This window comes from Cyclopterus lumpus, chromosome 7 (assembly GCF_009769545.1).
Source record: "Cyclopterus lumpus isolate fCycLum1 chromosome 7, fCycLum1.pri, whole genome shotgun sequence".
NCBI classification, from domain to species: domain Eukaryota; kingdom Metazoa; phylum Chordata; class Actinopteri; order Perciformes; family Cyclopteridae; genus Cyclopterus; species Cyclopterus lumpus.
The window spans coordinates 3,723,319-3,751,301 of NC_046972.1; the positions used below are offsets into that span (position 1 = coordinate 3,723,319).

Here is a 27,983-nt window from a genome sequence, read left to right on the forward strand (position 1 = left end):
CTGTGTGTGAACGTTAGTTACCGCTGATGTGCAGGTGGAACCTTAGCCCCTCCCATCAGGGTATGAATGATGTCATGTAGTGTTAAAGTGCTTTGAGTGGTCGGAAGACTAGAAAAGAGCTACACACGTCCATTATATATTTTTTTGCCACCATAGGTGACAGGAGAGGGTGGAAGTGAACACTGAGTAAGACCTTTTTAGGGGACCACAATGTTACAATTAGCTTTCATGAACTGAAAACAAAGGGTTAAAGATATAAAACAAAAACACGAGCAACTCCGAGGCCGGGTGCGACCTGTCAGTCACCTTGTAGCCCCGCCTTAAACCATCCCCTGCTTTATGGTCTGTTTGACTCTAAATGGACCATAATTTAATAAATGAACATCATGCTGTATTGAAAAGAGCTTGAAACTAGAGATTGAGACCATAAACTAAATGTTTAAAACATGTGTCGTGCTGCAGGCTTGTGGCCTAAATGAGTATGAGTAAACAAAAAGAAAATCATCTACCAAAACTTTGTTTTTCTTGAGAACATTTTTTTATGAGAAAATAACTAACTAACATTACTAGGTCCTAAACTCTTTTTTTTGGTATGTGATGATTACTGAATATTGCATTATGTTATAATTACAGTTTTAGGAGCTAAACAACTTGGAGAAGTTTAATCTTTAGGGCTTTCTGCCAAACCCGCTCCTGGAATATAGTCGTGAAAATACACCAACGACCCTTTCATCATTCATCATTCATCACTTATCATCTTTATTGAATTCAGTTTTTTTTTTTTACCACCACATATACAATTGGACACAGTAAATTTAGTGACATCATCAAACAGTGATCCAGAATAACAGGGTGTTTTAATCACAGAGGCAGAATCAGAAAATAAAATAAAAATAGATTCTACTTCTATGTTTCCAGTACTGAAACACGACAGAGGGGGAGATGCCATGAGAACAATTCAAATGCTTTTGGAGTCAGAGTGAATAAGTACAGCAAGAATCCTGAAACAATGAGGCCTGTGGCCGGTGCTATAGATCGAGAGCAGAGTGGGGCCAACATGTGCGGATGAAGGAGACAAGAGTTTCCACAGCGTTCACAGTTTATACCAGTGGAAGTCGCTGAATCCTCTCTGGTGTGGGGGCCATTTTGTTTTAGCTTTTGAGGCTCGGGCACGTGTTTCCAGTCGAGGAGCGAGTCAACCAAAGCCCTGAGTGTAGTAAGTCCTACTTGTTCCTTTTTGAAGCCAAACCTGAGCTAGCCCGGTGCTAACTCTGCAAGAAAAGCCCTGAGTTCTGGCCTGCGTATCAGGCCGCGTATCACATATGAAGGAGAATGTGTTTTCTGTCTGTGTGTGTTTTTTGTCTGTGTGTGTGTGTGTGCGAACGCCGCACGCTGCTATAAAGTACTGCTTACGGTCTCCCCAGCTAACGTCTACGGGGCTCCAAAATCTTCTATATTAAATGAATGAATCATTGTGAAATAAATATTCACACGAATAAACTGTGTAAGCAATATAAATAAAACAATCATCTGTGATATCATGATTAAGAAATTATTATTATTATAAAATTGTAGACATTTTTAATTTCATTAAAGTTTATTTTATTTCATAATGCCAGTTTTCCCAATTACAATTGTATATCACGTGTCTTCTTTTTTATTAATGTCAATTTTTGTCACTTTAATAATCCGAGCTCACAGGCTGGTTAGCCGGCTACGTGGGTTAGCATGCCCAGCCTTGTTAAGCTGAGGCTTCATTAGCTACAGGGGTTAGCTAACAGGTGCTAACGTTTCTAAATTTGGCAGCAGTCAAGCTTGTTAGCTTCAGTGGCTCGGGGGCACGTGATTAGCCCCAAAGGTGGGGAAAAATTGTCATTGTTAAACGTGACATTATGAAATGACACCGAACATGGCACGAGTGTCATCGGGAACATTTTAAAATGTTGACTTAAATATGTCCGTTATAAATCACATCTAATTAAATCCAGTTTTCTTTTGTTTAGTTTTAGTTTTCAGTTTAAAAAATGTCTTTTGGATCATTTCTTTATTTTACACAGTTTATTCATATATGCCTATTCATTGCATATTGTCCTATTGGATATTAAACACTAGACCTTGTTTTTTTAACATAATACGCAGAGCTCAAACCTACCGGATCTTTTCAATTGAAACAACTGTGAGGAGCAGAAGACGTGAAGGCACTCAGGCCCCGGATCAGATTTCTTTTATTCATTATAAGGGGAGAGCTGATCTCACAACCTGCCACTAGGGGGCAGTTTACGTACTTCATTGCTGCTCTATGGCAACCACTTTAAAAAGTCAGTCTGGTGAAAAATTAAAAAAAACACATAAGCTTGCAGAACAAACTAAACCGACGGAACATAAACGCAGCTGGAGAACGGACACACTGGACGCACAGTAACACGGCACCGAGACGAGTGGCACTATGAGATGGCGGCGACGCAAATATCATACACGTGTCAATAAAAATATATCAAGATCTTCACCAAATGTATCGTCGGCATCATCATAATTAAACCGACGTTAAACAACATTCCCTCTCTCTCTTAGTCCACCGGCCGGAAAAGGGTCCGTCCTCTGAGGCCGAAGCCCACTTTTTTGGCAGCGGGGGCAGCTTGAGGAAGAGAGGAGGAGGAGGAGGAGGAAGAGGGAGCAGGGGGGGGCGGCGAGGGTGGGAGGCGGCATGGCAGGCTGGCGAGACAGGAGCTCCTTGAACACCGAGTTCATCTGACGGCTGATCATGTCCTGAGAGAGAGAGAGAGATTTATTTTGTATTTTTAGAAAACCTTTATTTTACATAAAAAAATACAAACAAACAGAACATTGTATTCACATCAAACAAATCAAACAACAAATAAAAAACAAAAACAACAAATAAAGGCTTTAGCCTTCACAGTGTCGGCTCGCTGGCGTTTTTGAGCACTTTAACACCATTCATGTCCCTGAGTGGTGGTCCTGAGACCCCATTCAGCTGTACAGCTTCGGTAAAGTCTCTGTGGAGTCGGGAGCTTCCTCTTCCATCACCCTCCCGCAGCATCTCGTTCTTGTCCTCCGGAGCAAGGAAGCCACCGCCGACACGCCTCCCAGTCCAGGACCGGCTACCTACTCAGGGTCGCTCCTCTGGATCTCTGGCCTCGCGTGCTTGACGTACACCATCCTCCTTTAGCTCTTTATTCATTTTCTGAACTATCTTCTTCAGTCTGAAGACCTCCTGAGGTGTAAAGCCTTTCTTGGTTTTATTGGCCATGCGGAGCCGAATAGATTTAGAGAGCTTCTGCATGTTAGAGAAGTGGTTATCTATTGAACACTTCCTGTTCTTAGTATCATGGAGAAAACACTACATTCTGCTAATACTGTACTCTCTTGGGCAATCACTGTCATCAGAGGATCCACTCTCAGAATCAGAGTCCTCCTCCATACTGGACTCAGACTCCCTTTGCTCGAAGCTCCTTTCCTCGCCTGTGAGTTCTTCCTCTTCAGAAGGTGAACCTGAAGCTTCTCCTCACCCTCCTCCATGTCAACCTCATCGTCTGTCGACACAACAACCGTTTCCTGCCCACAATTTTCTTTCCCTCCAACACCCACCCGACCGCCCTGCCGAGCCACGCCCACCTCTCCCTGACCTCCCTTGTCGACCTGATCCACCAGCTGGACCCCACCTGTCTCTCCCTGATCCCCCTCATCACCCTGCTGGGCACCACACGTCTCCCCTTGCCCCTCCTGCTCCCCCTCATCACCCTGATGGGCACCACCCCTCACCCCCTGTCCTTCCTGCCCCTCCTGACGGTCCCCTCCGACCCCCTCAGGATCCTTCTGGTTCTGCCCCTCAGCAGCTGCTTCGCTAGAAGCATTCTGGTCAGCTGACCTCTTATTCGGGCATTCTCTGCCCCTCTCGTCTACACCTGAAACATTTCCCGTTTCCAGAGATCACATAAAACACACAGTCAAAGTCCTCCACTCTGGTCCTGATCACAAGGTTGAGCTCCTCACTCCTGTTGTTCAGGACCATGAGGAGCTGCCTCCTGTGAGACACCACGTGTTTCAGCAGGGGAGACCTGCACCCCGAGGAGACCTTCCTCACCTGCGACACCACCTCCCCGTGTCCCACGAGCTCTCTGACGAGAACCTTGTCCCTAATAAACGGAGGCACGTTTATTAGGGACAAGGGGACGTGTACCTTCAGGTGCTGGTTGGTGGCAAGAACCTGGCCGCAGAACCGGCACCACCGTGTCTTTCACCACGATGCCTTTCGCCGCCACCGTGTTCACCTTCTCCACGTTGTCGAGAAAAATCACAACCTCACTGTTCATGCGGGCGGCGGACCAAACCCCCTCGTGCACACAGTAACACCACACAACACCACCACATACACTGCTCTCTGTCTACCACTCTCAGCAAGAAAAAACAGACAAAAACCACCATTAACACAAGAAACAACGCCCTCAGCTCACAACCTCCGTGCTCACGCTCAGAGAGAGAGAGGGAGAGAGAGAGAGAGAGAGAGAGAGAGAAAGAAAGAGAGGGTGAAAGAAAGAGAGAGAAAGAGAGGGACAGAGTGAGAGAGGGTGAGAGAAAGAGAGGGAGAGAGTTATAATTATAACAGCTTAATAACAAATTAAAGGACCTGTTATGGCCAGAGCCTCAAGACTTTTCCCCCTCCATTTATCAGCCTGGTATTAAACATGGTTTGAGATGACTTATGCCCTCGTTTTTCACTGAGGCCCTGAGAAGCAAGTGAGAAAAAAAGTAATACAAATAAGTCTGATCCCAACTGTTTTTCTCTCTCCTGTGTTTATAAATTAAAAAGGGTGTGTTGTTGTAATAGGACAACAAGCATGTGAAAAGCATTCCGGTTTTTATTCTAGGTGACTTTTCATCGCCCCATATTGCTATTTCCCAAGCTACTGGACCCTCAGTGAAAAGGTTCCGAGAGATCTCTCTAAAGTACTAAAGTACATCCTAGGGCCGACGGAATTGACAGTTTCTCAAGAGCCGAGGGCCTCAGGGGCCCAAACTACCAACCTTGTCGACTGCCGGTTTCTCCGCCTGACCAAACGGAAGTCTGTCCGGGGGTCTGAAGCCGCCCTGTCTCACAGTGTCCAAAGTGTGTCTTCGCTCCTGAGACCTAAAAGACAAGAGGGGACACGGGTTGGACGACACCACCAGTGAAGATGGACGTAGGAAACTCGTCTTTGCGCTTTTTTCCGTCTTCTCACACTACAAAAGGTATCTCGCGTCGCATCAGATCTTGGCAACTTGGATGTAGAAGATCTTTTCCTATATGTGCTCCTCTGTAACAACTTAATTTGCACTTGGCAAGAATAAAGCTCTGTTTACACTCGCACGAACGGGGGCGTTTATACTCGCGCCCATGTGCGCTGCATTATTCTCCGAAAAAACGCCAAACAGAATACATTTTTTTATTTTTTTTTAAACCTGCAAAAATATATTTTTTGGTCTATTCGGTGTCGTTGGTCTGTCCCTCTTCTGTTTTTCTTTTAGCTCTGTTTTGGTCTCCACCAGCTCCTGAGGGAAATCACAGGCTCTTTTAGCTGCTAAACGCTATGTTCACCAGCTGAGCCCTAACCTTCGTGTGACGGCTGCGTGGTTGCTGTTGGTTAGGTAGCCTAACGCGGGTTTATCAGAGCCTTTCCACAAATAACAAGGAAAAAAAACGACATTGAAAAAAACAAGAGCGGTGAGGGTGGACCAGAGCGTGAGAGTTGCGGGATGTAAACAAACAATGAGCTGAGAGACTAAACAACAAGCATCACACAGCTGAGCTGAAATGATTGTCCGTGGGTTTGCCTTCAAACACACATATAGTATAGTATTATGACCCATTGTTCATTCATTAGCTGCTTCAAAGTATGTTAATGGTATGTTGTGTGCTGTTATTTCACTTCATGTTGAATGTTTCCACATAAACAATATCTCTGTTTATATATATTCCTATAGGTAAGTGGCTATAAACCTCATTGCACAGTGTCATGCAGCACATGCATTGCCTCCAAGGTGTGTGGCAGTCTTACACTGGCACGTGCCGCGTGGCGGGAGACGTCGGTGGCTTTTGACCGGTGCTCCCCTCGCTTCCTCTCTGTCTCCCTGGCAACGAAGCGCTGTCGCTGTTCACCCGCATCCTGTCGAGACGCACACAGAAACTTTGCAAATACTCGCGTGCATTCATGTGAGTATGCTCGCGTGTGTGACCGTGAGAAAGTTACTATCTGTGTGCGTGTGTTTTTTTTTCCTGTATACATCTATTGTGCCTAAATAAATTCAAGTATGTGCGTGTGTGTGTGTGTGTGTGTGTGTGTGTGTGTGTGTGTGTGTGTACCGGGTTGTGTTCTCCGTCTGTGGATCATCTGCTGTCAGGTTTCCAGTGCTGCCTCCGCCTCCCCCGTCCTCTCTTTTCCCTCGCTCTGATCTGAGGGAGGAGGAGAAGGGAGACACAAATTCAGAATATAGTTCACTACGGAAAAAATGGGATTAAGGTTGAGTGCCAAAATGTCCGTGGGAGGGAGCGGGAGGGACATTAAACGTGAGCAGATTGTTTTTGAAAGAACATTTTGAAGATGATGCAGAAATCTATAGCGAGTGGACAAAATAATGCCAAATAAAATACCCTGCTTTATAGTCTATTTTACTCTAAATAAGCCATAATCTCTAATGAATATCTTGTTGTATTGAAGATCTTCCGGTTGCAAAAGAATTGTATAGAAGTCTAAGGGAACATGCGTTTATGGTCTCAATCTCTAGTTTCAAGTCTTCTTCAATACAGCATGATGTTCATTTTGCAAATGATGGTCCATTTAGAGTTAAACAGACCATAAAGCAGGGTATGCTTTAGGGCGGGCTTACTGTGATTGACAGCTACCAGAACCATATAGGCGTCTCTAAGTAACTCCTCTGCATACAAAATATGTTAACTTCTGTTTGCCTGATGCAAAGAAAACAACATGGCGACTGTAAAAGCGTCAAATTGAATGACTACGTCCCCTTCCTTTATACAGTCTTTGGACACAAACAATGGCCGCCGCCCCTCTGACCATCCCGCTGCGTTCATTTGAATGAATTAATAACGTCCGTATTAGGTCTTTGTGACGTGTTTATCTGCAAACGGAGCAAAGAAACGAGATGCGAGCCAATTTTATGTACGATTTCAAATTCAGACCCCGGTCCGAGAGGCGAACACAGTGAACTCTCTGAGCCAAAGACTCAAATGAAATGTAGTGTCTCAAATTTGTAAAGAGGCCCACATCAAGACCTGCTCCCCATCTTAAAGGAAGATGGCTTTGGATCTGCGCTGGTTACCTGAAAGGTTCTGAAGTGGAAAGGTCACTCACCCTTCCAGCACACTGATGTACTTGTGAGGGATGAGACCCTTAACCCCTCCCACTTCGCCTCTCCACCAATCACAGGAGGCCTTGCTGTGAAGGATGAGAAGCTCCCCTTGCTTGAAGGACAGCTCCGCTGGAGACCTCGCCGTGTAGTCAAACATAGCCACCGCCTCCCATTCTGCACACACATGCACAGTTACAATGTAGACGTGTCTTATTACGAATCATAATCTCAAAACGTCAGAAATTTCATGATTTTGATGGTTTATGTGAAATATAGTGACTGATGCATAGCCTATGTCAAATGGAAGCCAGCCTCTGCTGTGTGTGTGTGTGTGTGTGTGTGTGTGTGTGTCCTCACCGTCCTCACTGGGCAGATGCTCGGTCTCTCCGTCTCCCTCCTCTGTGATTGGTTCACTGCAGGTGAGCAGAAAATCGAAAGTCTGTGGTCACTGGTCAGTTCCTGTTGTGTTCATCCTGTCAACCCGCTTGCGAAATGTCATGTAAAATTTCATATTACGTGACATTACGTGTGATATTTCACAAATGACAAGTAACACCTTTAAATCCCTATTATATATAGAAATATCCGTGAACAAAACAGATCCAAAAGCAGATTTTTGGCGTGTCAGTGGTTTCCATGGACACCGTCGACAGGCCGGAGGTTGGCGTTCAACGTTGAGCAATCAGCTTGATGGTATTGAGCTGTCTTTACACAAAGAACTGCGAGCTGCACAGAATGCCTTTGGCTTGGTGTGAAATCCTGGCTCAAGAGGATGGGGGGGGGGAAGCTGCTCTACGCACTTGGAACCATCTTTGTCTTAAACTCATGACATGAACAACACATCCCCAGGGCAACGTGAGGCTGTCGTGCACGACAAGAGGACAGAAATAATAATAATAAGTGGAGATGACGTTCAAGACCATTTTCGTACCAAACCCCGAAACTGACTAAATGTAGCTAGTTAGCAATTAAAAAATTGTACAAACAAAAAATGATTTTACAAAAATATAAAGAAATAAAAAGCGTTAGAATGTTCCTTTAACCTCCAATCTGTTGGTTCAAAAGCAAAACGCTCTTAATAATTTTCTTGATACTATCAGTTGCTAAATGAATAAATATTAAAATACTTTTAGCCTTTGCTTGCCAGCCTAAATAATTAGTAGCTATGCTTTTTATTCAATTACATTCCATCATCCGAACTGCTTATCCTATTTAGGGTCGCGGGGCGCTGGAGCCGATCCCAGCTGACATTGGGAGAAGGCGGGGTTCACCTGGACAGGTCGCCAGCCCATCTCAGGGAACATATAGAGACAAACAACCATTCACGCCCACATTCACACATACGGTTAATTTAGAGTCCAGTTAACCTGAGCTGCATGTCTTTGGACTGTGGGAGGAAGCCGGAGAACCCGGAGGGAACCCACACTGCAGGGAACCCACACTGCCACGGAGGCCCGCCCAGACCGCACAGGGTTAGCCACTACAACACCGTGCAGGCACGCTTTTAATTTTTTTTATTACATTTTTGTTGGCTGCCATTTTATTTATTTAACAATAAATGTTCATTATTGATGTATTCAATTATATTTTTGGGATAATTAAAAAAGTTGTTCCGTACTTTTTGGCCAAATATTTGCAACAAACGATATTGCATTGGCATCTTCATCGCAACGAATACCACGTCAATGAGCATCGCTCACCAGTACTCCTGCTCCAGAGTCATGTGCTTCTCGTAGACGGGGCCCGGCAGCTCCGATTGGCCGGGGTAGATGATGTCGTGCTGGAGGATCATGGTTTTGACAAGATCGTTGACCTGTGGCTGCTGGGCAACAGCGTCATCGGAGTCCAACCCCCTCAACAGGCTCGGACCGAAGCAAACGGCCAGGTTGTAGGGCTGCATCATGTTCTCGTCGCTGTACTGAGACACACTGGGGGAAAATGGATTATACATTATTTTTATTTGATCTTTTTTAAAATGTTACAACCACGGCAGAAAGTGCGTGTTACGTTGTAGCTTACTGATTGAGGAAAGCGAACAGGTAGCGCATCACGATGAGGAGGGGCCGCGGGAAGGTGGAGATGATCGCTTTAATCTGGGCGTCTTTCTCCGACACCCCTTCGATTTCTGATCATGAGGAGAGGAGCGGGATGAGGAAAGATTCAGCTGCTACCACAAGCTGTGTTTGTAGCAGACTTCACAGTTTCTCCAAACCCGCAAGCAGTTCCAAACTGTTGTGTATGCATAAACCCCTCAAAGTTCAGACTTAAAGCAAATACCTAAACTACTGAGGTTGCCAGGGCTAGGTTGATTTACTATGCAGCTGACGGGAAACACAAACATTTATGGGGAGTAAACACCCAGCGGGCAGGTTCACAACCCTGATTAGCTGTGCTGATTCTGACTCAGACTCTGTTTTTGGAAAACAGAATTGTGCCTACAGGAATAACAGTGAGAGAAACAGAGACAGTGCAAACAAGACAGTGAGATGCACCAGTAGACAGAGTAGACATTGCACCATCTTGCATCAACAGTCCGGGAGAATTGCAGCATCCGTAAAGTAGCAACCACTTTGTTGGACTACTACTGGAGCGACGTATCCTCAGACACGATATCTTATGAAAATATCTTTGGGGGCATTTGTGCGTTCTCTTACGAGTGTCCAGCAACACGAGAACCTGTTTGGTTTGGTTAAGGAAAACATGGCGGTTTAGGTTAAAAATAATTACGTCTCATTGGTGTCCCCATTTAAGAATGTAAATAGAATGGTAAATGGACTCACTAGTGTTCTGACCACTCAAACCATTCACAATTTCATACACTGATGTCAGAGACTACTATTGCAAGGTGCCACCTTCACATCAGGAGGACCTTGGGGGTTAAGTGTCTTGGCCCGAGGACACTTTGACATTGACCGGAGAAGCCCAGAAACAAATCACAGATTTTGCGGCCGCTTTGATTGGCTCTTGGGGTACCAGAATGGGAGTTTCCAACAGCGGGTATGGCGGATGGACGAAGGGTGGGCTAGCTAGCTAACGCCGATTCAGGTCTCATCAACAGAGGCCTACTCTACGTACTTAATCGTAAAAAAACCCAAACAGAAATTAGAGCTTTTTTCATAGGTTATGACACTTGTGTAGGCTATGTGTGGATGTTATTACATTATAAGCATCAACGGATGTTGAATAGTTTACTAGCTTTGTTAAGCTAGCAAGCTATCTAGCTTTGCTAAGATTGAGTTTGCACAAATTACTTAAATTAATGTAACACTAAGCTGTTAGTTAGCTTAGTTTGTCCCACATGTTTCATTAAATTACAAACAATACGTACGGACACACTCCAGCAGCTGAGAGTAGCTGTCGTAAGGGAAGAGAGGAGGCTCAAGGCCCCTGAAGTATAGCTTCAACACACCGGCCACAGAGTCCAGGTCACACTCACTGTCCGACAGAGGATCCTCTCCTACGGGGAGGGGAACAGATATTTGAATATGTTGATGGTGCATGAAAAAGGATTGCAGGACAACATTTTTCTTTCTCCATCAGAGGAAAACTCACTCACCTCTCTCAAAAGCATCTCTGATGTGGTTGACCTCCCTCTGTGACCCAGGAACTCGGAATATCCCTTCGTGGTGGAGGCCTGAGGCACAACACACATTGCATGTTCGTAGGTTGCATACAGGAGACGCCGCACACAGGGCTGCGCGGCGGAACAAACAAGCGCTTCCACCTCCTCACTCTCCGTGTCCAAAAGCTCTCTGAGCTTCACCATGAAGACGGACTCACCGTGAAGGTTGATGAAACGGATGCAGCTCTCAACCACCACAGGAATCTGCTGCCCAGAGCTCTGGAGACAGAAGACGAGAGAGAAGGAGAGGTGAGATGATGATGGAGATGGTGATAAAGACGACGGCAAGGTCGACATGATAATCACCACAAACATTTCTAGCAATACACATTTAGGTTTTTTTTTTACTACTATGTATATTTGCATCTGTACAGTAGATGTTTCCTAAATTACCCCAAAAGGTACCATGAGATAGCACCTCATTTGCATTTTTTTTATTATGAAAGTAATCAACAAGCGAGATTTCCTGGTGATATCTATTCGTTAAATAGTTTTTGACCAATTTCTTACCTTGCAAAATGTATGTCATTTTCAAAATGATTTTTTTCTCAGACCCTGACATACACCACACTTTCCAGTTCTTTTTACAGAGGGGTTTGTTCATATATAATTCATAGCCTAATTTATAGAACTTTAAAAAAAATTTTTTAATGGATGTTGACAATATTTTCAGATTTGTTTTACTCCGATAGAAATTCAAAAGAATTTTGAACGGTTCAGATTTCTGTTCTGGGAATGTATGTAAATTAGCACATATTTAATAAGTTGATGCCTCATTTGCATATTGAAACATAACACTTCAGACAACATTAGCGCCAATATAAGTACTGGGAATGTTTATGAAAAGATGATTTCTGTTATCAAAGGGTTTTATTCACCTGTGGCGTCTCTATAAAACTGAAAAGCATATGAATATATATATATATATATATATATATATATATATACACACATATAAAAATACATATATATATATATATATGTATGTATGTATGTATGTATATGTGTGTATATATATATATATATATATATATATATATATATATTTATATACACACATACACACATACATATACATATAAAGCCAGGCTAGCTGTTTCCAGTATTTGTGCTAAGCTAGGCTAAACAGCTTATTTATTGTACCCCCCTTGGGGTTGCTAAACCCAATGTTCCAAGAATAAACCACCCAGGGCCTCTAAACAGTCACAGTTGGGGTTTGCTACCTGTGTCCGAGACATTCTCCTTCTTCTCCTGCAACCGAGCCAAGCGCGGCAGAGAGGAGACAGAGAGAGAGAGAAAGAGAGAGAGAGAGAAAAAAGAAGAAGCACGGATCATAAAATAGGCAGGGTAGGAAATAAGATTGAGAAGCAGTGGGAAGAGGCGCACAATAAGCACACACGCTCTCAGAAGAGGAGCCGAGAGAGGAGGCAACAAAGAGGCCAGTGCATTTTAATCCCCTTCACAAGAGAGGAAGAGATAAAAGGGAGGAAGAGGGGAGGGGAGGAGGAAGGGGGGCTGGGATTTAAACGAGGGAAAAGCCAGCAATAAACTATAAGCATCACCATACACATGAAAGCACACGGCGTGCATGTGCTGCAAGAAGCCCCCGCCAATTCCTCTGCTTCGGTGTGACAGGATTTATAAAATCACTCCCTTCTGAGGGGTTGAACAGCAGTGCAGCGCAGCAAGCCAATCAGAAACGAGCTCGAGACAAGGGATGTTTATTTAGCGTTCTTATTGGCATGTGTGTGTGTGTGTGTGAGAGTGTGTGTTACCTGTATGTAGGAGAGTATGTCTGTGGTGAAGAGTGTGTGGCAGAATTGGGAAACAGGTCTGGACTTCCGAACGCGCACTGACCGAGCACATTGCATTCTGGGAAATATAATGATAATAAAATGCATAATGCCATTTGACATCTGACATGCAATGACGTTTGCTTATCATCAGGTACACTACACTTAATAGGACACATTTGACAAAATGGCATTCATGGTTCAAATTTGGTTTCATCTCTTTCCCCTCCTCCTTGTCCTCTCTGCTGCCTCCATGTCTCTACGCCTCTCTCAGTCACACTGGCTCTCTCCCAAGCTACAAGAAGACACTGTTTACCTGGAGGGGTCACTGTCGACAGCCTCAGCTGGAAGAGAGAGACAGAAAGACAGAGAACAGGAGTGAGGTTCAGGGTCCTGGTGCAAACGATATCCACCTATATGAAACATCAAAGTCTGTCTACGTTGAGATGAATGTCCTCGAGATGATGATGTCACTTGAGTCGGCGTCGGCCGTGTGTTGACTAGTTTGAAAATGAAACATCTAGTGTAAGTAAGAAGTGGACGCAGTCATCGTGACGCCACCCATTGGTTTGTGGACTGATGTTATGAAGCCCCGAGTTTGTCCGTCGCCGTCTCATCCCATCCCATTTTGTTTTTATCACATCCAATGAACAGTTTCCATATGCGGATGAGTGACGTAGAGACGGTGTATACGTCTCTGGTAGCGACAGCGACCTGTCAATCATACCTCCCTAAAGCATCCCCTGCTTTATGGTGTATTTGACTCTTAATGGACCATAATGTACTAAATGAACATCATGCTGTATTGAAGAAGACTTGAAACTAGAGATTGAGACCATAAACTCATGTTTACAATGTTTACTGAGGGAATAAATCAAGAGAGAAGTAGAGTCATTTTCTCATAGACTTCTATACAACCAGACTTCTTTTTGTAACCTCTCATCGTGGCTAAAAGCTACTAGCACAACAAACCTAAATCTCTGAGCTGTTGGCTGCACGTTGCATTGTGGGTAATGTAAGTTTTTGACGAGAACATTACATTACATTATTACAATGTCATTTAGCTGACACTTATCCAAAGCGACTTACAATCATGTTACATTCATACACTGTAGACACAGCTACAGGGAACAATTCGGGGTTAAGTGTCTTGCTCAAGGACACATCGACTAGGGCGGGGATTGAACCACCAACCCCCTGATTGAAAGACGGACCTGCTAACCACTGACCCACAATTTAAAAAGACATTTTCTCTCGTTGTGCTGGATCGATTTTGATATTTTCCCTTTTAACCGATGAGTCTGACGATATTTTTAGTACACTGGCTTCATTTGTGAGAACCGATCACAGATTCAAACAGCAGCGCCATTAGAAGACATTTGCCCCACCCTTCATCTATCGTTGTGGTATAATAGTACCTTTCTGTATGGCATCTTTTAGAAGATCGTGTTTGGCTTGAAGTTTGAAAGTCAGAGAACTGCTGATGAGGAAGTCCTTCACTTTCTGCGACCAAAAAAAAAGAAAGTATTACAGCTTTCCCTCGACTATTTCAACAGTTTCTGAAACTATGCTGAAATTCAACATGTTATACATGTAGTGCAACATGTCCACCTTTATCCAACTGCAATGACTCACTGTAAAGTAGTAGGTCTCTGTCTCCTGCTGATTGGCTCGACGCTTGGCGAGGGTAAGTTTTGGGGCGGCGTTTCCTCCAGGCGGTTCATTCGATAGGCTGCTGGGCACGTCGGGGGAGGGGTTACAGTCGCTTTCACACATATTATCCAGCAGGGCCGCAAGTGTGGCTTTCAGCGTTTTACTGACCTGAGAAAGGGACGAGAAATGTTGATTGGTTCATTCAGTTAGTTTGTTTCCTGGCTACAATTTTTCATTTCAGTGGCCGATTTAAAGTGAGAATATTTCTGCTGACCTCCTCTGTTTCCAAGGTAACGGCAGCGAGTCGAGACTGAAGCTGCTGGAACCTGGTCTCCAGCTCGTATCTCACCTGGCTTTCCGCACTCACCTCGCACACCTGAAATACACAAATTAAACACAAAATGACTCGACTCTTCCAAGTTCTAACCACTGGGATGTTGTTCTGAGAGAGACGGGAGAGGCAGAGGATGGGATTCTTCAAAAAACTTTTAGAAACACCAATGAGTTTGAGGGCGAATTATTTTTGTGTGTGGTTGTACAAAAATAAATATCAGTTTAAGTGTACGCTATATTTAGAATATGTTCACCACTTTACCTTGCTGCCAGACATCCCTCTGAACTGAAGTCATCATCCATGCTCTCTTCAAAGCCACCAGACTCCTTTGACAAAAACTAGAATTTTACCTCGCAGTTGCAAAGTCACACAATAAGACAGACTAACCGGTCGGGGCAGCGGTAGACCAGCAACCTCTGTGTTCTGCGAGGTAAAAATCACAGTTTTTGTCAATGAAGTCCGGCATAGATGATACAACAGCTTCAGTTCCACGGCCGACGGCAAGCCATGTCCTAAATACAGCTTACATTGCTTTCCTCTTTAAGGTGTTTGTGTTTTTTAGTCTTTCGGTGGTTTTGCTGCAGTGGTTCCCCACCCCCCCCCCCCCCCCCCCCTCCAGTCTGTGATTGCTGCACATGAACTCTTATTTCTCCACCTGGTCTCCCTCGTGCGGATGGTAGCTGAATCTGAACGGCAGACAGAAGGCGGCGTCGTGTTGCTGCAGCAACCCATCTCTGTCTCCACCCTGGTCCAGGGAGGTCACGGTGGCCTCCAGCTGCTTAAGGCCCGCCTCCTCCGTCTTCTGGATGCGCCCCCGGCTGGCCAGGTAGCAATTCATCACCCTCTCCACGGACAGATGGAAACCCAGGTCGCAGCACTGCAAGACAGGAAATGAGGTAGAGAGGTGGAAAAAAAGGCATAGGGGAGAACGATTTTTGTTATGGTTATGGTAAGAGAAATCTCTTTTCTTCAGATAACGTCAGGAGAGAGTGGCACAAACAGGGGTCACTCTCAACCTCCGAATGGTCCCATTAGCACACACAGACAATCGCACAACGCATGTTCCCCTCACGTCGATGAGCGTGCTGATGTCCTGCAGGTAGTACTTGTTCATGGCCGCGTTGGCCGCGGCCAGATTCAGCAGGTAGTCGTTACGAGCCTTGGTGCACTTCAGCTGGTTCTCCTGCACCCTGCCGTGCCTCTGTGCACACGCACGCACACACACACACACACACACACACACACACACACACACACACACACACACGCACACACAGGAGGAAAGTAAAGAGAAGATAAGATCACACAAACCGTATTCACAGAAAACACAGAAAACAACAGGAAATGCTTTTAAAAAAAAACTAGTTCCTGTGACACACACACATACACATACTCACTTTCTCCATCAATCTCTCCATCTTCTTGACGGAGCTCCGCCTCTGCCCTCCCGATAGGCCGAGACCGAGCTCGGCTGACTTGCCGGTGTGTCTCTCCTCCAACCGCTCGGCTTCCTTCAGCTTCCCCTCGGCTATCAGGCAGTCGGTGTGGTACTGGTTGTACGTCTTCAGGGCCTTCACATGTCACAAAATGGAGACTCCACGTCAGCATTGTCTTTATTCTTTTGCATTACTGCATGCCAAGACGACAATATCGACACGCTCACCGTCTGCATTTCAGTGGTGACCTTCAGCAGCTCATCTTGCATCTGGATACCAACTTCTTTGCTCTGCAATAAAAAAAATAATTGAGAAATACATTTGACAGCAAATTGCTATTAATTTAAAGCAACAGTTGTTCAAAGTGTGAGCAGCGGCGGCGGTCCGAAACATTTAGTGAGGCCCCCCTAACGTGACATGAAATGCATGCGTCATACTCAAATTGTATACGGCCCATTTCAATACTTTCACATTCAATAGTTAATACACGACTCAGCTTCTGGGTAAAACTAGTAAACCCCCCTCCCCAGTCAGTCATCAACGTCGGACGTTTTGGGATATACACATCGGAGCTTTCTTGCGGAGGTAGAAGTACACAGTAAGTTGGGCTTTGGAGGCCTTTTGTTCGTTACTTTGGGGTCAAATTAGTTTGGAGTCAATAGTCATAGAATTCAGGCAGCTACTGCACCTTATTTTCTCCACTGGAAGGGCACTTTATCATGTTTTTTCTTCTGTAAAGGCACCCTAGAGGGCACTTCATCATGATGTATCTGCCATAAGGGCATCCAAGAAGGCCCATCATCATGTTTTCTCCACTGGAAGGGCAGATGACACTTCACCATGTTTTCTCCTCTGGAATAGCACCCTAAAGATCACTTCACCATGTTTTCTCCACTGGAATAGCACCCTAAAGATCACTTCACCATGTTTTCTCCACTGGAATAGCACCCTAAAGATCACTTCACCATGTTTTCTCCACTGGAATAGCACCCTAAAGATCACTTCAACATGTTTTCTCCACTGGAATAGCACCCTAAAGATCACTTCAACATGTTTTCTCCACTGGAATAGCACCCTAAAGATCACTTCACCATGTTTTCTCCAATAGAAGGGAAACCTATAGGCCACTTCATCATGTTCTCTCTACCGGAAGGGAAATATATAGACCACACCATCATGTTTTCTCTAATAGAAGGGAAACCTATAGGCCACTTCATCATGTTTTCTCTAATGGAATGACACTCGAGAGGACACTGCAACATGTTTTTTCCACTGAACGGGCATCCCAGAGGGCACTTCATCATGTTGTATCTACCATCGGGAGATATGAAACCTGGGGGCACCAAGGCGGGCTGTTGACATCCAAGGATAGGAGTAACAGCCCTTCAAAATAGGTCTTGCATGTCTAGTGCGTCTGTTTCTGCGAGCAGGGGACCCTCCACCAAAGACCCACTCACCCGTTTGTGCAGACGGTGTGTATCCTCCGTGCTGTGAGCCAACTGCTGTGTGAGTGTGTTGCAGCAAGTGTCACCCAGCGCTGCATGTTCCCGGCTCTCCAGACGAGTCTGAGTCAGCAAAACAGACCAGACCTGACACACAGACTGACCCCACTGCTCCTTCCTGCAGAAAAACAGACAACCGTACCGAATTACAGCTTAACGGATCACTGGAAGAATCACCTGATGGAAGAGACACGTGCTGTGCACACGCTCACTTCTTAGTCTTGTGGGTGAACCGCTCGGTGAGTTTGTCTAGGGCGCGTGCGTATTCAGCCTCGATGTCGCCTCGGCGCCGGAGAAACTCAGAGAGGTCTGAGAGCTGCTGCTGTTTCACCTCCACCTGAGAGTCTAAAATCTTGATCTGGTCTGTCAGCTGGGTCCGCAGGTCTGACAGAGACAGGGACCGACAGAGAGGGACACATGGAGAGAAAGAGGACAGTTATTCGAGTAAATCCGTTTATAAGCCTGGAGGCATTTAACGCAAAAGCAAGGCGTCTTCGTCTTTGTCTGTGTGTCCGTCGCATGTCACGAGAACTGTTCATCTGATCTACTTCACACTTGGCGGATGTACTGATGGGGACCCAGGGGAGTGCGGTGGCGGATTTGCTGCAATACGGACACCAAGAAACCTTGGATAAACAAGCAAACAGCGCTCTGTTCAGCAGTAGGGGCGGAGCGTCAGAGCTCAGCGGGCCCGACTTCTCTCACAGCACTTTTCACTGCTGGACAACGCCTGCCAACGCTACGTGGATGCTCTTCTTCCCTTCCCCTGTCAACATGAGTGGATAGCCGAGTAGAATGGAACCAGACTGTATTCCACCACTGTAAGACTACAAACGTATAACCATAATGAACGGGAGCAAAATACCTCTGCTAATTAAATCCATGCTCTATAGTTTTGGGTGATTATGAAAACATAGTTGTGAATGTAATATTACATTTCTGCAAATAGATCTCCCTAATTAATTATTGTTGAGTTGGGAGTGTGTGTATTAATCCGGGGAGTGTATTTCCCGTCTAGCTTGTTAACAAATATGACAAAAAAATTGAAAAAAAAGAAGATGCATGCATTTCACACCTGCTTCTGCTGTCGGACATAAGGCGTCTGCATAAAGTCTACAAATACAACACTAAACAACAACAACTACAACTAAAATCACATCTTTTTCGACTATACCTTGAATAGGGAGGGTAGAGCCGTAGTAGCACTTAAATGTCCCTTACCAATAGCACTTTGTTGTTTAGCACTTTAGTAGCACTTAAATGGCACTTACGGATAGTACTCTGTAGTTTAACGTTATTGAAGAAATTGTACTTGCTTGATTCTTGTTGTTCTGAGTTTGGACTCATGGTTTAATGCACTTATTGTAAGTCGCTTTGGATAAAAGCGTCAGCTAAATGACATGTAATGTAATGTAATGTAATGTAACACGTGCAGTCTATAACTCATGTGTTTCTACACCTGTGGTGAACCCGATGATGCCCGTCACATCCACGGCTCCACGAGGGAACAGAAGGAAATACAACAGTGTCTTTTCTAATGCCGACAGTTCGTGCCATCTCTCGCTACCGATTTACTGAGACACCAACCTATAGGTAGTACACACGGCTTGTAATAACACAAGTATACAAGGCCATGCATTGTACACACATGCTGCACTTCTCTTTGAAAAGGCCAATACAAACATCGCTCTCTCAAATAACCCCGGTTTTGCTTCGCTTTGCTCTCTCTCTCTCTCTCTCTCTCTCTCTCTCTCTCTCTCTCTCTCTCTCTCTCTCTCTCTCTCTCTCTCTTCTTCTTCTGCTACCTGTTCTCGGGCTCTCTCGTTCTTTTCTTTCCTCGCTCCCCCAGCTCTCCTCCCGCTCTCCTCCCTCCTCCCTATTTACTCGTCTTCTCCCGTCTCTGTGTGAGCACACGGCCCGGGGCTGACTGGATGTGAGGAGACAGCATCACTAATACTGGCTATAAATACACCCTTGTAGTACAGTACAGCGAGCCGCCCAGCTACGGCATGCACCCTACAAAAACACACACACACTGCTGTTGTCATGTGAAAAATCTTGGAACGCCAACCTCGGTCACGCTCATGTGTCTTTGCTGTGATTAAGTGACGCTGCTCTCCCCTGTTGGCTTGAGGAGACTCTGCGTGGATCGTCGTCGAGCTCTGAACGAGGAGCGTTTGGTTTGCCCCGACGTGTTTTAGCATACGAGCGCACAAAGGTGGGCACAAATACGTTGGGAGGGAGTCCAGGGCTCGATGAGCGTGCGGAGCAGCCGCGAACACCCATGCATGCTATTTCCGATGCATTCATGCATGTGGATGAGTGCAATAAATAAAGGGCATAGACAAAAACACACACACACACACACACACACACACACACTCACTCACCTTTCATCTGCGATTCGTACTCGGCCAGGCTGCCCTTCTCCCTCCTCAGCTTTACATGTGCCGTCATCATCTTTGACCCTCGTACGGTCGCCTGTCACTGAGAGCTTCCTCCCCGATGGCCCGGTTCCCCTCGTCGTCTCCCCCTCCCTGCAAAGACCTTTTCGACCTCAGGGCGCTCGCTCCGGCTCTGTCCGTCTGCGACCTTTTTCACCCCTGAACCCCCCTCCCCCCACCCCCCGTGCCTCGGCCCTTCGATGCTCTACAGCTGCGTGCAGCGCATCGGCGTCACCCGGCTGAACTCCGTGGGGATGTCGGTCGGGTCGATGCACTCGATGAATCCCTTAGCTTTCTGGTGAGGATGCTGATCCATAGGTGGACTGGCCTGGAGCAGCAGACAGAGGGTTAGAGGGCGAAGGGGGGCGGGGGATGAGGAGAGGACAGCAGAGGGTAAAAAAAGGTTTATTGAGATCAGGGTGGGAAAATGAGAGAGCCAGGGGAAGAATGAGGCCATGGCGACAAGACAGAAAGTGTCACCAGAGAAGGGAGGTTTAACAGGAGGGACAGCACCGAATGGACAGCGAGAGGCCAAAGTGATGTGGACCGGAGGAGAGGAAGGATGGGGGATGGGAAGATGAGAGGTGATGAGTAACAGCAGCGGCAAAGGCTATTCAACGCTTGGAGGGGTCGGGGGTTTGCGACATCCATAAAGGTAATAGTCAAACACGCAGGCCAATGTCTCCAATTATGTTTTTTTGCACAAACTGCTCCAAGGTCAAAGAGTCACAATGGGCCTCTTGGCTGAGCCACCTAAAACTGGCCTTCAACGTTGGGTCCTGACTTTCTCCACATAATAACAGTTTGTCACAGGTGCCTTGTGGGTTCTCGTGGTGCAACGGAGAGAAAAACTGACGGTTTGGATCGTATCACATGTCAGAGTCATATTGATCCATACTGGCAGATACAGATCCCCTTGTTTGAGTATAGCAGCTGATCTACAAGGCTACAGACTTAAAACAAATTAAAATAAGGAAATAAAAGATTGTATTTTGATGGATTAAAACAAATCTTATCATAAGTAGCTTTAAGGATGCATTATACGCTGCTAGAGCTAGTGTTAGGAAGTTGATCAGCTCATAATTCATCTCTAATATCTATTTATTTATTCAAGTTTCCCACCAACACTACACTTTACGAGATTACATTTAAACACATCATGATAACGTTATAATTTACCTTCGCCCGATAGTCAGAGGCTAAACGCATCATAATGTAACGGAACCTTTGTTCGTTAGCCGTTAGCGGTGCTGCTAACGTTATTAGCTCTACTTCAATTTAAACAAAGATTAGTTGTTGTTGAATTTATCACGCTACAGCCTTCTTCTACCAAGTGGTCCACACAGCTCCTGGAAAAAAAACAATGCTGGGAAACTGGATTCAAGCCTGGGGAAGTTTTTAAGTTACAGCTCAGGTCATGCTCAATCAGGTGGGCAGAGAATCAAAGCATGTTTTCCATCAATGATCTTCTTACTCAACATAGAAACAACTGGGTATTTTGTAACATATTTGTTCATCTTTTGCACTGACTGTGTTCACACAAGAGCGCATGGAAAATCTTGAGGCAGCGCAATTGCATAATGTGTGAAGACACATCCATGCAAGTTAAAGTTTGCACGTATCCCTGGTCTTTATAAAAGTACAGAGGCAAGAGGGAAGAACAAACAGATTATGTTCACTCCCACAGACACGGCCGACGCCTCTGCTAGCTAGCTTACCGTTAGCATCTGCTGAGTCGGTGTGTAACATTGTCTGGGGAACAAATGAACGGGACTTTTTATCCTTTAAATGTAAAACATGCGTGGAAGAAACTTTAAGAATAAATTTAAAAGACATTGGTGTTCACCAGGAAGGGAGGATGTCATGACAGTAGGCATTGAGATGCTTTTTGGGAAGCGTAGTCTCAAGCACTTGCAGGAGAAAAATAAGGACTAATAAGGAAACCTCTGCTACGTCGATTTGAACTGTTCTTTTAAAAAACGCAAGGCTTCCAACTTTATGGAAGTTCAATATAAATAACCAGTTTCCCTTTGAATGGCAGATTATGTCTTCTTTTAAACGACTTAAACAGTTTGGATGCTGTTGATTGAGAAAGCCAGGTTTGTGAGACAAACTTCTGAACCGTGAGTGAGTGCAGTAGATATTCAAAGCCCAGACATCCTACTTTTATGAAGGTTTAGCAAATCACTCCTACACATGACTAAATACTTACATTGCATTACATTGCTGTTTATTAGTCAGCGTAAACAGTACTGAGAAGGGGACTTCACACACACACACACACACACACACACACACACACGTCCCACATCCTGTGTCAGTTTCTCAACGGGTTTCAGCACACAGAGAATACCAACGTGTTTCACTAGAAAACATTGTTCCTCAATCAGCCTCAAGCAGTAACTAGGTAATAAAACCCCAAACGGCAGCTGAAGCGAAAACACACTCACCCCAACGCCAGCCAGATTGAATGTGGCCTAACAGGGGTCCCCTGTATAAGCCTCGGAGCGGTGGGAAAAACATCATATTGTGGATGAGGGCATTGTTTAACAGGTCTACACCGTCAGGACGTTATTGCATTTGTCACAACTAAAGTTTCAAATACTGTGCGCTGGATGTGGTGCAGACACACTAAGACTAAATAGAGAAAGTGCAGTGGAGATGTTTTCCGAAAAATGAGACTGCGAGACCCTCGGAGGCTCCGGAGGCCTCCATCAGCGCGCGACTTCATCAGCGTGCAACCTTAATCTGCACAGAACAAAGCGAATGTAAATGATCTGAGGAGCGGAATGTGGGGGTTTGGGAAAGCTTCAGCAGAAGACAGGGGGAAAGGCTGATTGGGGGGGGGAGCAGAAAGGGCAACGGGGGCAGAGAGATTGAGGTTATCTGGGAACTGTGTTTCATACTTAAAAGTCAAGGGCATTGACAGAAAGAGGAGGTCGTGTGGCGCACATATTGAATATAAAGTAGAAGATTGACGACAAGCGCTAAGGGGATTTTCTGCAAATGTTCTATGAAGGAAAAAAACGGATCATGAAGCCGCAGTATAGCACAAGTGGGATATTGTGTTTGATGTTATGACCAATATCGTGTGGGGATTTCCAAAGAGCCAACTGCGCTGTGCTACTTTGAGTCGGTCGCGGTGCAGGACGTTATCTCGCATCATGTGCCTGTTCATTTTATTTTAAAATTCTTGCAGCTGCATTGTTTCTGAGCAGCTGGGAAGAGAACAGTCCCCGTTCCCCGCGGACACATGGGCCAAAGCCCAAATATTGATCACATGTGGGTGTCAACGGGACTTCTCAGCCAGATGATCTCACTTCCTGAAAAGTTGTATTTTTGGAGGTGAGGGGGGGAATACTGTGCGCTGACAGCACGAGAGTGCTGAGCGTGATCTGTGTTCACTGCTCTGAACACGAGTCAGGTAGAGTCATGTGTGACGCTTAACTGACCGACGGACTGACTGGAGAAGCTTCTTCAGGCAAAAACTTGATTGGGAGAAGATGCGTCATGCAGCAGGAGGAAGCAGGGAGATAAACAGTTGGAAGAATACGATGAAATAGGACAATTAAACAATTGATTAGACAAGGAAATAAATGAATGAAAGCACTATAAGGGCTCTCGGCTGTTTCCATAAGTGGAAATAATAAAATAAATAAAAAGGAGCAGGACATTGAACTGTTTCTCACGGCCGTTAGACAGAACAAACAAAAGAAAATGGCGCTTGTTATCGGTTGACATGGTGACGACACACGTCAGTGGGGGCCACCAAGTGCTGGCCAGTTAGCTGGGTAGCTTGACCCTCTCAGGAGCGATGGGAGGTGAAGGGACCCGTTAGACCGAGAGCTGTCCGAAGTATCTTCCCCAACCGTGAGCAGCATTAAGGCATGGCAGAATTAAGCTAGCTAACTAGCCAGCTGTCCGCTAGCTACACTGGTTAGAGAAAATAAGCTGAACAAAGTTGTCACTCGTCCGGCGATAGCGACGTGTTTTTCTGCGCTGGGACGAGGTTGAAGCATTACGTTGTTAATCTTTACTCATTTAGTCGGGCTCAGTCACTACTGCTAGTTTCTAGCCACCACCTCAGAGGGTCCGCGTCTCGCCCACCATAAGTATGTTTAGGTTAAACAGAAGTTAGCCCGCTAAGAAGGTAGCAATGGCAACGGTACACATAAAAATGTCCGCCGCTCTGACCACGCTGCAACATTGATTTGAATGGGAATGTCCCCGTTACTCCTATTCCACCAAGTCTCATGAAAAAACCCTGCTGGCAAACCAACCAACCGAACTGAAAACACAAGCCCCTTGGCAGCCGTAGTGATTTATACTGCATGTGCACTGTTGTCCTGTTGGGGCGTTTACTGTAGGTGTAGCACGGACATGGAGTGTAATGGAATAAGCTCAAATAATAAGCGGCAGACTTATTATTAAGCGGACTTGTGCTGTCAAAAGCCACAGTTCACAGCTGCATGTGATCTACAGAACTCATCACAACAGCATCTGTTGTGTCTTTTCTTTTCTTTTGTAATGATGTTGTCTGGATGGATATACAGTGTCTGTCAACACTGTTGTAGGTCCCTCCAGTGAAAGATAGAGCTTAAATGAGAAATATGCTTATTTTCAGGATCATACTTGTATTTGGGGTTTTCTACTAGAACATGTTTACGTGCTTTAATGTAAGTATTTTTTCTCATCTCGTCTGTCAGAACAAACCTGTATTCAGTCTTTGTCTGACATGCTGCGTTTTAGCGCTTGTCTCTTTCAGCTCTCATCCCAAAACAAAGCCCAGTATGCTCTGAATGGCTTGCGATAAAAAATGTGCAGCATATGTCTGATAGGCTTGTTGAATCACGTTGTCTGAACTAAGCAGCCCCCGCCCAGTGGGTTAGTGTGTGGGTTAGGCAATCCAAATACCCCCCCTCCACCCAAAATAAGTTCCCTTTAAAAAGGTGCACTCCACCTATTTTAAAAATCCAGGAGAGTACCCGTCTTGAGAAATACCACACTGATTGTGAAAAAAAAGTTTGTGTTTGCAGGAATAACCCTGATGTTAAGCCCAGCGAAAGGGGGCAATGACATTTTAAATTAGACCGGTTATTTTTTGACGGATTTTCCCTAATGTGTTTACATTTTCTCTACCTCAACCGTGATGGTTTTCCTAACTAAAAGATTTTTCTGCTAAATCCTAACTAAGTGGTTTTATTGCCTTAACCAAAGTGTATGTACTTATTTCGAGGACAACCATGTTATTTTCCCTTAACCTAACAAATGTTCCATGTTTGAATTCCCAACGCTCTCCCTGACTCCGCTTCAGTATGCTGTTGGAACGAGAACGTGTTGAATACACACGACCGATCACATTCTAGACTGCAAAACACTGACTCTGATCCACTTTGAAACTGGGAAATGACAATCTGAAAACGCAGCTTCACGCAGCCAACCCAACTGCTACTGCAACGGGTAGAGCGGCCCTCACACGGGCTCTGGCCCCGGCTTTCATTGAGAACCAGTCATGAGATTTGAGGCCGATGCAAGATTAGCTACGCAAAGCGGCCAAATCCAAACTCGTCACACCACAGACAAAGTCTCTCTGCACTCTTCGACGCCCTTCTCAGCAGCTGGCATAGAAAAACAGGAAACCATATTGTTTGCACGCTGCCACAGATTTCTTTTTTTTTTCACCCGCGTACCAGAATTACTCTGAACCTCCAAATCTCCCAGAAGGTTTTCAGTTCTCAGTCCCGGTTCTCTTCAGTGTCACCACTGAAGTGACATTTAGAGTAAAAAAGGATGGGAATTAATAGCATTTGGCAACGTGGTGGATGAGGTGCCTTATAGATTCTGGCATGCTACCTAATTGCAACAGCACCGAGGGCAGTTTTCTATTACACAGGCTGCAAAAAAAAAATATATATAAATAATGATGTCGAGGATCATTTACAGGTAATGTTTGCAGAATGCATACCTGTGCGTCGTGGTGGTGAAAGCTCCACTTCTCCACCACCACGTCCCCCGTGACCAGGCTCAGCAGAGGCCTGCCCTGTGAATACTGTTGTAATCTGAAGTCTGATGCTGCTTCATACTTTCACTCCGCTTCACGTATCTGATGGCTTTAGTTGCCAGTTACTTGACAGATACTGATAAAAAGTACTGATTAAAGTGCTATAAAAGTACTATAAAACAATAGTATGCATTACTCTGAAATGGACCATTGTGCATAACTACTACTTTCACATTGCTAATACGTAGGTTCTTATTTTAGTGAAAAGTGTTATTTCGGTTTTTACTGAAGAGAAGTGAGTACTACCACCCCCCCCCCCTCCCCCCCCCCCCCCCCCATTACAGGATGAAAATAAATCTCATATCTCTGCTCATCTTGTTTTAACTTTCAACAACAAAATGACCTTTTATATATCACGTCATCTTGAATTATGAAGAAAAGCTTTTTCATCACAGGCCTCCTACGAACTCGAAGTCAAACGTTTATTGGAAGTTTATAGCGACGACGCAGGTGTTTGACACCGGGTGAACAAGTCTTGGATCCGGATCAGACTCTGCATCCCTTCATGCAACTCAATGCATGTCCAGGGTAAAGAATAAATACAAAATGCACATGAAATACACACTTGTGTTCCTCGCTGGTACAAAGAGGATGCTGCACCTTTTGTCGGCTACTTTGTAAAACCAACAGCTGGTTTCTCTGTTGTGTGGATGCCGTGGGGGCTGTTTGAGGTCAGGGGGGTCCGCATCGGGGACCCTCGGACGGGACTTGCTTTTACTAAAAGGGGAAATGTTCTTTTTTTTAAGTACACCATCTCTAATCTGTGAGCTGCATTTCTAAGCACAAAAACGACCGTCCCTCAGACCGGCGGCTCCTGCCACCGCGGCTCGTTGCGCCGTTAACACCGGCGGCACAAAGGAGACACTTTGCAGAAAAAGCCTCCAAGAAGGCTGCTCTGCATTATATAATAAGGGAACGTGAATAGCTGTCAGTGGTGTTCGGTGGGGGGGGGGGGGGGGGGGGGGGGGGGTTATAACCCCCTAACCCCCCCCGTAAACCACCCCATATGGTCAAGGCGCTGTGGCGGAGCTCCACACAATGGCCAAGCAAACACCTCAGCGTGTAAACACACACACACACACACACACACACACACACACACACACACACACACACACACACACACACACACACACACACACACACGCACACACACACACACACACACACAGAGCATCAACGACAGAAATGGTGCACACATATTACATAATTGATAACAGTCTACAGCCATTTGTCCACTTAGATACCCCCCCCCCGCCCCCACACACACACACAAGTGAACACAACAACAGCGCCTGTAAAACTATATATAAACACTAGTACCCACTAGCATGCACACACTTTTACACACACGTACACACACATGTATATGTATATACACACACAGCAGGCTATATGAACACACAGGTTGTTATTGGATTCACGAGCAGCGTGGCAGCTGTACGTACCTCACTTTGTGGTCCTCTGCTGTCTCTTTCTATATGTTCCTCCTCTCCTCTCATCCCTCGCTCTCTATCTCTCTCTGTCTGTCTCTCTCACACGCACACACGCACACACACACACACACACACCACACACACGCACAGAGAGAGCAGTGTGTTTGAATCTGACAGATTTCAGCTCAGTACCCTGCTCCCTCCCTCTCTCTCTCTCTCATTTCTCAGGCAAACACACACACACACACACACACACACACACACACACACACACACACGCTCACACTCAAAAGCAGCCCTCCCTCCTTTCTTTCTTCTCTCCTGCCAAATAGCGTCT

The 27,983-nt window shown here is 45.4% G+C and overlaps 1 protein-coding gene across 1 annotated transcript; it reads right to left on the minus strand.

Annotated features, from left to right (window-relative positions):
* Window positions 1–735: 735 nt before the first annotated feature.
* Window positions 736–27,935, minus strand: arhgap4b (Rho GTPase activating protein 4b). Its single transcript, XM_034537747.1, is given in 25 exon segments — window positions 736–2,679; window positions 2,681–2,766; window positions 5,044–5,146; window positions 6,054–6,161; window positions 6,359–6,448; window positions 7,368–7,539; window positions 7,723–7,778; window positions 9,066–9,293; window positions 9,385–9,490; window positions 10,694–10,822; window positions 10,922–10,999; window positions 11,146–11,206; window positions 12,763–12,859; window positions 13,097–13,124; window positions 14,199–14,283; window positions 14,416–14,601; window positions 14,708–14,809; window positions 15,423–15,644; window positions 15,840–15,968; window positions 16,165–16,338; window positions 16,431–16,493; window positions 17,661–17,823; window positions 17,918–18,089; window positions 20,096–20,477; window positions 27,659–27,935. Coding segments are annotated over 24 exon segments (2,820 nt in total). The 5' UTR covers window positions 20,166–20,477; window positions 27,659–27,935; the 3' UTR covers window positions 736–2,567.
* Between the last annotated feature and the right edge of the window lie 48 nt (window positions 27,936–27,983).